This window comes from Hyposmocoma kahamanoa, unplaced genomic scaffold (assembly GCF_003589595.1).
Source record: "Hyposmocoma kahamanoa isolate Upper Pololo Valley unplaced genomic scaffold, ASM358959v1 102, whole genome shotgun sequence".
In the NCBI taxonomy this organism is placed as follows: domain Eukaryota; kingdom Metazoa; phylum Arthropoda; class Insecta; order Lepidoptera; family Cosmopterigidae; genus Hyposmocoma; species Hyposmocoma kahamanoa.
This window is the reverse complement of record NW_020653337.1, coordinates 16,940,977-16,951,766: the sequence shown is the minus strand read 5'-3', so window position 1 is coordinate 16,951,766 and position 10,790 is coordinate 16,940,977. Positions and strand designations below refer to the sequence as shown.

Here is a 10,790-nt window from a genome sequence, read left to right as displayed (position 1 = left end):
GGTCTCGCTCAGAGATCTCGCGCTCTATGTCGCTCTCGCGCAAGTCGCGCCCTGTCATGCTAGCCTTACTGGGCTGCCACGCTGAGGTCCCGGGCCGGGAGAAATATTTGTATGGTATGTATATATTTATTTCTCTCGTGAGTTTGGGTGTAATTCGTGGTTATCTGTGTGTGTGTCCATGGCACCCGCGAAACAGGGTTTCCCTAGTGCGGAGTTATGAGTGTGTACGCGCTATTATTATTATATTTATTATTATTAAAACCTAACGTTATTTCGCCCTGTCGCTTTCTGGTGGGAACGCGGGAATGCAACTGCCCACTGCCCTGCGACCGCCATCTCAGGCACCGCCCTTAAAGCGAGAGTCTCTCTTTAACTTGAGTGCACGTCATCCAACCTTGAAAACTTTTCTCCGTTTTTTACATTTATACGATTTTTTCCCCCTAGTAAATAAAACCTGAAGGACATAGGCGACGAATCACACCAGAAATGGGACCCGAGAACTCGCTAAAGGTGGCTTTGTCCGGAAACAAATTATATTATTGCGCAAAAAAGCCTGGCTTATGTATGTAACTAAATATACCGGATAAAACTAACGACGTCGTCAGAATCGGGATATCAGTAAGCGAATTTAGTCTGATAATATTGTTATTGTAACATAGAAATAAGTTTTTAATAAATGAATAAATAGTAATAAATAATTTGTTGATAGTTTCATAATAATAAAAACATTAGTTTTTTTTATGTATTCGTCATGATACAACAGTACATAAGCAACATTTTCGTCTTATTATAACGGATATTAAAGTCGGTGTTACGATGTAGTTGCTTTCATAAATATACATTTTTAATACTACCGTCATCTCAAAATTTGTAATTCGAATTAAGTAAATATCATGTATGTAAACACATAACACATCAGAATCAAAAAGTTGTAGAGCAACGACTGGCGCTTCCCAATACGTTAAACAAATACTAATTGCATTTTCAGGGAATTGCGTACATTGTTAAGGAATTGGAAATTGGGTTAATTTTTTGTTATTAATTTCACTGCTGTCATAAAAATAGTGGAGGCACCAGTAATATTTCATGCATTGTTTCAGGAGGAACATTGTGTAAGGTGAGCAATGCGGGCGCGGCGCGCGGAGCGAGCCCAGTGGGCGCGGTGGGCGTGCGCGCTGGCGGTGTGCGCGTGCACCGCGACTCGCGCCGCGCCCGCCGACCCGCAGGCGTCCGCGCCCGATGCAGCACCGCCTGACGCTTCCCTTGCTACCTCGCCTGAATCCTGCGAAACGCTGCTGCTGCGTAACCCACCACCTAAACCACCTGTGAGTATACAGCCATGTACTTACTTATTTTTTGCAACACATTTCTAATTTTACTATTATTTACGTAAGGTAATGTAGAGGAAAGGTTAAATAGTACACATATATTTTTTAATTTTTATTGATTGTAAAAAAGCTGTAAAATAACCAAACAAAAGTAAATAAAATTAAAATCTCTGTTGGTCTTATTTCCGTTTTCAATGCACCTCTACTAAAATATTCTAACAGGAGCCTTAGCTTAAAAATTAATCCTGTTTGAAGAACTAAAAGGTTATAATAGTCGGTGGACGTCTTAAAGAATAAATAGAATTAATTCTTTGTCCAAATTATACTGGTGTCAAGTGGGCGAAGCGAGCAAGCTCATTTCCTGAACTCTGTGAAATTAATTTCCACTGTTTACCGTGCCGCCGTTACGCGCCATCGGAAAGGAGTTTGCCGGCACACGACGGGACTCGTTGATTACTTTAACGGCTTTTGCAGAAATTAGAATAGCGTACAGTGAACGTTATTTATCATATAGTTTGAATTTGCACATTTGTTCCTAGTCGCAAAATTATGTCAAAATTACCACATCTACGTGTGTGATGAAAAGCAATTATAATCATCCTTTGGACTTTTGTGATTTGGTTTCAGAATGTGGTGGAGTACGAGGCTGCCGCATATCACGCAGCTCGGGCGCTGTCCGAGCTGGTAGAGCGGAATATGGCGGACGAGGCGGCGGCGGCGACCATGGCGCGCAAAGTGGCGCGTACGCCTCTTACGCCGCCACCCGCCGCCGTCGCGCTGGGTGCACCGCAACTACACATCGGCGTGCTCTACATCGCGCAACCGCCACGTCTTGTTGTCTTTCAGCAAAACAATTCAGTGTCACTGCAGCAGTTTTGGCGTACACTAGCTTCCGCTTGGAACGTCAGCACAGTAGTTTGGTCCGGTGCATGGTACTCGTGTGAAGATTTTAGCTGGTGGGGTGGCACCGCCGCAGCACGAGGTGCTTGGCCCGTGCGCGCCGCCGCCGCGCTTTTTCGTCGCATCCCAGCGCTGCCCTGCGAGGAGGCTATGTACGATTGGCTCGGCGGGTCTCCGCTCTGCGACCCAGCATCGACAGATTGTGAAGCTATTACTAACTTGGATACAGGAGAAAAAAGACTGGAGGTAAACGTCATTTTGCAAATTTTTTCAAGACTTGTATAATGTAGAGTCGCGTGGAATGACATGGTATTTGTTTGATTTATGGTGGTTAGTACCGGTGCCGTTGTAGCGCCGGCCACTGGCGCGCGGCGGGTGAAGGCTGGTCCCACGGCGCGACCTTGGCGGCCGCAGGAGAGCCACTGGCGTGTGTAGCGTGTGACGCAAGCGGCGCCGGTGGCAGCGCAGGCCTGCGTTGCCTGCCCGACGTCTACCGTGCAGCGCTACTCGCTGCAAATTTCACTGGCTGTCTACTGTGTCTCGTCATTGCGCTTATTATTTTTAAGAAACGAAAATGCAAAGTGAGTCCCACAGAAAATTTTTTTTTTTCGGATCCGTTTACAGTTTAATTTTGCCAATATTCAAATATTTCAAATGAGTGTCATAATTATAAAAAAAAGTCAGCAAAACTTATTTAGGTGTGTATTTTCACAGGCAGTTGCAATGGGTATGTGGACAGTGCTAGAGGTGGTACTACTTGGCGCGCTCCTTATGTATGCATCTGTAAGTACTCATTTACGTAATATAAAATAACGAAAATTCTATATTCTTCTATACCACTGGAAGGTTATTGGTACTTATAATATCGGTTTCCTATTTTAAGTTCAAATGACAGTTTACATGACAATGTATTCTGATTCTACTGTTGTTTTTATATTGAGTTCTATATAGTCTATGTTGAGTGTGTGCGTTATTATTACGATTATTACCTTATGACGTTACATAATTGTATATGATGCTCACTATAGCTGGAGTTAAATACAAACAACTCAACTGCTACTCCGAAGCCATCTCCTTAGCAATAAATTTTGGACAAATGTTATGTGAAAGTTGCAAACAACTTATTTGTAATCTGTTGATTGAATGCAGATTATCAAAATGGTTGAGTGATTGTCTATATTACATGCTCGACAGGAAAGCTCCGTGTTTACGTAAATTGTGTAACCGTATGATGTATTTTTATTTGGTATAAATGAATTTGGGTTCATTTGATCACACATCATCCGTGTTTCTTCTATATATCAAATCAAGTCAGATTCACATTTTCGTTTGAATGTTTACGTTTTCTGGATAGCATAATTCTAAATAGGGAAATCATACTATCACGTGCCATTCGGTATATTTTATATTATATTAGTATTATTTATACTCACTACTACTCCGCGTGATACTGGATTAATTAATTTTTTTTAATAAAAATAAGTACGCATTTGACCTCCATCTCATGGAAAGGAACTTATCTGATGGAAAGTGACGATGAGGTTGAGGATGTAGCATACACACCCAAATAATGTCTATTCACTCTCGCCTTAAAAAGGTCCAAGTTATAGCGTTCGGGGAACAAGTCTGCAGGCTGGGAATTCCACTCCCTAGCCGCTCGCCATACAAATGTGGAAGCGAAACGCTTCGTACGAATCCGAAGAATATCCACAACATAACATATCCACAACCTGGGAAAGGGGAAGGCGGAATCAAATTATGCAATTCCATCGCACACTCTCCGTGATATATCCTGTAGAATAACGATAAGCTGGCAACTCTACGGCGGTGTTCAAGGTTCTGAGGCGTCGCCTCTACTAAATCCAAGTCACCTATGAGCCTCTTAGCACGCTTGTCTATTGAATCCAAGGTGGCCAGTTCGTATTTAGCGGAGCAATCCCATAAGTGGCAGCAGTACTCCACTCACGACCGGACTTATGCTTGGTACAGCTGAAGCAATTGTCCCGGTATGAAGTAACGCCTCAACTTGGAAAGGATGCCAAGCTTCCTGGCTGCAATTTTGGCCATGGATTCAATGTATCCGCCGAAGTTCAGATTGGACGACAGGTCCATCTCAAGTAGGTGAAGATGGTCGGCTATAGGTCTGGATATATCACGAAAAGTCGGAGTCAGGTGAAAGGGACTCCGTTTAGTGGAGAAAAGACACGCCTGTGTTTTGGTAGCATTAAATTTGACAAGATTGGCAACGCCCCAATCGGAGACTGCCTTAAGTGTCAAATTCAAACGACTAACCATCGACTCTCGACAAGACTGGATTTCTTCTCCACTGACCCTTGCATTGGTCAAGTACCGGTCCACAACTGAATCAACTTATCGTTTATATGCAGCAGAAAGACTGTATTGTAATTTAGACTGTATTGTGTAAACAACAAGCGTACAAAATTGGAGGACTAGCAAGACTAATATAAAAACCCAAATTATCAAGATATTTAATTGTCGCTTCAAAATAGGCGGCGTCCCAATACATATCGTCATCGCGCTGGCGTTGCATCGCGGGGGCGTGGCTCCGCGAGCTAGGATTCGTAGCGTGCTATGGCTCCGTGGTGCTACGGCTCTGGGTTCTCTTAGCTGAATTCCGCACCAGAAAGGCCCATCGGTGGACGCCCAGGGACTCAGAGGTACCAATATTTACCTTTAAAAGCGCAACGTTTATTTTTTCTGTAGCTACGGAAAATAGAGGACGTAACAGTTTTAGCTACGGTTGGTTTTATGACGTTGTGTGCTTAGATATAACTGCAATTTCTAAATTTATGCAGATAATGATTTTGTTACGCCATACATTTTTCTTTCTATATATTGACATGAAAATCATTTATGTAGGTCAAATTATATTTGTGTACTATGTATTGTGTACTATGTAGAAATATTATAACATGTATTTGGAAGGTGAAGTTATGAACTGACGAGGATTCGGGTTTAACGCGTCAGAAAAGAAAGCATAATTAAATCAATCTCCGAAAATCTTCATAGTTTCACATACACTAAATCTATGGATTCACATTATCATAATTAGGCATATTGGTATTTATCGTAATGAGACCTTTAATGCGACTGAACAATGTTCTCTTTTCAAAAGGTGGTAATTTGTGTTGACAGTTACTGTAACGTTACTATTATGTAATGTTATTATTTATTCAGGTGTTGCGAGTGGTAGGCGCAATGGTGCTTGGCGCGGCGTGTTATCTAGCAGCATTTACAGCTACGGCAGCATGTGATGCGGGGGAGGGTGGGGAGGGGGGTGCAGGCACGGGCAGCTGCGCGCGTGCCGCGTGGCACCATGTCACGGCTGCCGCGGAGCTGCTGCTGCTCGCTGCAGGCATGCGGATTGCGTACGCTGCCAGAAATGCCAACGTGCCGTTCCAGGTCAGACTTTGATCATGATCACATTTATTCTGGCATCTTCTAAGAAGCTGTCGAAATATCATAATTTTTTGCCACATATCTGTTAATCTTCCTAAAAATTATAAATAGAGGTGCAATATAATAAATAGAGGTAAATCTTAAAGATTATTAATAGTATAAGTAGATGTGCGCTTGACACGGAATTATCTGCGATATACCTACGTATTGTTTTCAGGAACGTGGATGGCTAACTGCAGCGCTCAGCTGCGAGGCCCTATGCGGTATGGCGTGGCGCTGTGCGGCGTTGGTGGGTGCGGCGCCAGAACGCTCACCACTGGCCGCCACGGCGCGTGCGCATCTCTCTTCTGGCGCAGCGCTTGCTTGCGTGCTCGCGCCAAGACTCTGGCACGGGTATAGAGCGCGATCGTTAGCTCAAGAGGTTAGTCCTGCGTACATTCATACATAGAGTGTCGTTTTATTTAGTTTCTCACCAAAATATTGAAGAGATATTCAGTGTCTGTTTATAAAGATCTTAGGATATTTTTCCGCTCATACCGAAACCTAACTATTCACCACCCAGGTGTCTCGTAGAGGTCCAGCTGAAGGTTTCGGTGCAGAAGGCGAGGAAGAACCTACACAGGAGGAGGTTAGAGCTGAATTGAAGAGGCTTTACATCCAGCTGGAGATCTTGAGGAACAAGACTTTGCGAAGAGACAATCCGCATATAAGCAAGCGTAGAGGAGGACGCAAGCCGCCGCATAGACGATTTTCTCTGCAGGTACATGAACATATAAAAAGTCTGAAACGAAAATGACTATCAACGCTTCCGATTCTGCAGAATAGGCCAAACGAGTTTAAATCTTTTGGGTTTGTACATAGGTATTGAATGACATTTTATCACATAGGTCAAGTTCTATGAAATCGTAAAAGTTTTGTATGTTTCTGTCCTATCAGCAAAGTTTTTGAATCATATCGCATTAACGAGCAGTCTTTTTCAAAAAAGGTATATATATTGTTAGAAAAAAAATATGTTGGTTAAGATTTGATTCTTCTAAAAGTTAATGCGTTACATTTTGTTAACTTTTTAGGCAGGTTTCTTTTTCTTTGCAGAGTTACACGAATTGTTAAGTTAAAATAATGTTGATCCTTTTTTCGTGTTGTTTTATGTAACACACATGTTTTCGCTTGTTTAGTTTTACTTTATTCCTTAGTTTGTCTCTCTTTTACTTGAGTTGTACTTGTACCTGCTAGTACTACCTTTTTAGTTGTCCAGGCATAACATTGGTCCAGTAATTCGATCATTTTCACGGGGTAATAAGACAAATAGTCCAAATCCCGCCTGGTCGGTGCGTCAATGCCTACACGTCATTATTGTTTTGTCCAGCCGGATCGAACGATTATAAAATTTTAAACAGTCATTTTGTCGTCGTCGACAGTTTTAACGATGGATTGTGATAGAAGTTAAATTTTGCCATAAAGTCTGAATTCAGAATGTTACGACGTTCTAATGATTATCAATTGCGCTCTTGCTTTGCTTTTGTTCTTATTTTGACAGTCGGCCTTCTAGAATCGAAATCAAATATACATTGTAATAAGAGAAGGTGGATTTCATCATCTATATTTAATTAAAAATGAAAAATTTTTAAATATGACACCTCTTCGTATTTTTAATAGACATAGAGACATAGTTCTAAATGCAGGGTATGTATGAACTTACAAAAAATTAGGTACAATTCAAATGAACCTGTGCCAAGCAGTTGGACGAATAATGGGCCGTTAATGATGCAAATGAAGCAAGCTCGGCTATTTATTGCTTATGCGTGACCAACATTCAATCGATAGAATATTTTATCGACCACAATCACTAACTGCTTGCAAGCGGGCAACACTTTTGCGCTATGAACTGTCATTTTACTCCATCTACAAAAAATACAGACTTATACAAGTCTCGCTGCTATTTGTATGGAGTTACAATATTTGTCTTATTATACTATGGTAGTATCATTAAATTTGTATAAATTTTTTGTTCGTTTACATCCTGAGCAGGATTGGAATCGCCAATAGATAACCAGTACTTTAGTACGTATCTTCATCTATAGTAACTAGTCATGCTTAATCGACATACAATCGCATGCAATGAAATGTAAACGGTCACATATTTACGAATATATGTAAATACTCGTGTTACATAGTTCGAAAATAAGTATCTTAACATCATGATTATCAACAAAAAATTTATGAGGTAGCTCTGAACTAACAAAATACGCACAAAAACTTTGCAGCTTATGTACAATATATCGCAATAAAATATATATTTGAAAACGATACAATTCTAACTAAAATTTAACAAATTCCGTAGTTTTAAAAGTGGTTACATAATTATGTTAAAATCACAATCCTAATACATACATTTTAATAAAAATACATTGTATAAATAAATATTTACGAAAATTATACGCATATAGGGTTATTTTTAAAATAAAAACAAACTCGCACGACTAAATTATTAACATCATAAACAACAACTTGGTCCATGATTTTTTACAAAATATAATAAATTTCCCAAAAAAAACTTTAAGTATTTGTTGTATTAACACTTTTTAGATCTGTATATGGTAGAATAAATTGAAACGTGCAAGCGTCCTCCGTGACGTCCACCCCATGCTGCATAGTTATTTTATTACCGCTTAGAGCGATCTATTTAAATCTATTCATTTTTATATGAAAGTACAATCTGATGAATTATTATATGTCATGAAACAAAAGTTGTTATTTATGATGTTAGTAACATTGCCCTGTGGGATTGTTAGTATTTAAAAAATAACCCTGCATAAAAAAGACCGTGTATATTTTTTTGTTGATTGCAATTTGTTTACTTTTCTCCGAGATATAAGTATGTCATTTTTTAAAACGGTGTCATGATTACATAGTTTTGAACACAATATTTACATATATTCGAAAATGTGTGAACGTTTAGATTTTATTGCCTCATTACATTTGACGGCCTCCGTGGTCGAGTGGATTTCACACCGGTTTTCATAGTGTCCCCATCTCTGAGGTCCCGGGTTCGATCCCCAGCCGGTTCAGTGTAGAAAACTAACTTATCTATATTGTTTCGGGTCTGGGTGTTTGTGGTACAGTAGTAGTTTCCGATTTCCATAACACAAGTGCTTTAACTACTTACTTTGGGATCAGACCAACGTACGTGATGTTGTCTAATATACATTGCACGCGACTATGCGAGCTGTTGATATTACTGGACGGTGTTTTAACCTATTTCTAGATAAATAACATGTATTTACTGGATCATTGTATGAGCCAATACAAACGATTATGTCACCAAAAAGTGTATCGTGGACCTATAGGTAAATGTAGCCCATTTATGTCACTGTTATATCCATTCTCATTAATTAATGTTTCATCTTCCATCCCACTCCGACTTTAGAAAAAGGGCAGTCGCGACAAGGTAAGGAGACGTGGAATTAATCGCATGCACTCCTGTGGAGCACCCGCATGACCCCTATGGATGTTAGCCCCCGGCGGCCTGACCCTCGACCTTTACCTAAGTTGACCCCGACACGTAGTGGAGTGACCAGCAGCCACCAGCGGCAGCACCTTGCACCGCCCGCGACACTGCCAACATCACTTATCTGTCTGGAATGTTCGGTTGACTGCTTTCTCTGTCCTGTGCTAAAGCGGTTCTTAAAGGGGACTTCATTTTCAAAATTTTTACTAGTTACTAATTATAAGGCACTACCAAATTCTATACTCATATTCAGATCCGGTTTTTCTTTTTAAAATTCCTAAGTCCCCGATGTGATAATATCAGCTTGAACCCTGGCTACGCTAGTTCATTTGTAGTTAGAAATACGAAACAAAATTGAAACTTGTTGATTGGTCTTAAAAATCTTTATTATTCAAACTCTCATCACATTACAAGAGTCAAAATTATTGATTAAAATGTATTCAATGTTTTAGTCTTCTTACTTTTAAAACATTAAATAAAATCAACAAGTTTCAGTCACTCTAAAATTATAATAGAACTAACTCTACAAAAATATTAACAGGCTTTACAAGCAAGACGAGGCGGGAAAGGCAAAGCCGGCGGCAGCGCTAGTGCTGTCGAAGCGAGTGAAGTATATGATGCTTCCAGAACCCCTGAGGACTCGGTTTGCTCTAACGAGGGGCCCTCTCACTATACGGATGGAGACACTCAGGCATGATTGGGGAGTCCGCCTGGCGGGAACTATAGTGATGTTTATGTTTGACGCCAAGAACAGTCTATTGTCTGATGCGGAATAAATGGTAACCTAGGGGGAGATGAAGCATTTGGTCGCAAACGTAACATCAGTGGTACGTGTGAGGTGGAACTTTCAAATTGACGTGTAAAAAGAGATTTCTAATACATTTCTGGTTTAAAAACTTTTGTTATTGGTGATCCATGTACTTACTCATAATATATAATATGGACCCGTTTGTGATCCCAATGTTTGTAGACACCTGAAAATGGTTATTGTTACTTCTGTTAGCATGCTTCAGTAAGGTCAACAATGTGTTTTACATTCCTGGTACGGTTCCATACCTAGACATCATCTCATGGATTATTAACATGTACTATGTAATACTAAGGCACTGCTAAAGCATGCTAATACACAAAATCCTTGGTATAATATAGCCACATGTGATCAAAAGTGCTTTTTCATCACACTTGCATGTAAATAGTATGATTGCATGCAGGCTAACTTGACTATAATACCCCAAATAAAACCCTTGAGCTTTTTTCTTCTCATTACAGCCATGGTCGGTAATGAGAAGAAAATAAGCCCGAGCGTTTTAATTTGAGGCTTTATAGTCAAGTTAGCCTGCATGCAATCATACTATTTAAGTGCAAGTGTGCTGAAAAACATTGTACGTTGCACAGGCGGTACGGGAATAACGACTCGGAAAGGGTTACCTATCACTAGTCCGAAATGACATTTTCCAGAAATAACTTCTGCTCTAATTTTCATAACCTCGAAAGTAATTTTGACAGGAAAATGATTTTTTCTTTCAAACCTAACTTAACCTCTTAACCTACCTTAACCGAACTTAATCGTATCTTTGCGATAAACATCCAACATATCCTGAATGAACAACGGTTTCGTTATAATTCGGGTTTCG

General features: G+C 40.2%; 1 protein-coding gene across 1 annotated transcript; it reads left to right on the top strand.

Annotated features, from left to right (window-relative positions):
* Positions 1-1,124: 1,124 nt before the first annotated feature.
* LOC113233988 (probable G-protein coupled receptor 158) lies at positions 1,125-10,334 on the top strand. The gene is made up of 10 exons (XM_026469219.1): positions 1,125-1,325; positions 1,956-2,474; positions 2,564-2,809; positions 2,943-3,011; positions 4,739-4,906; positions 5,427-5,651; positions 5,866-6,069; positions 6,211-6,408; positions 9,076-9,096; positions 9,698-10,334. The coding sequence occupies exons 1-10, from the start codon at positions 1,125-1,127 to the stop codon at positions 9,851-9,853; spliced, it is 2,007 nt and encodes a 668-aa protein (XP_026325004.1). The 3' UTR covers positions 9,854-10,334.
* The last annotated feature ends 456 nt before the right edge of the window (positions 10,335-10,790 follow it).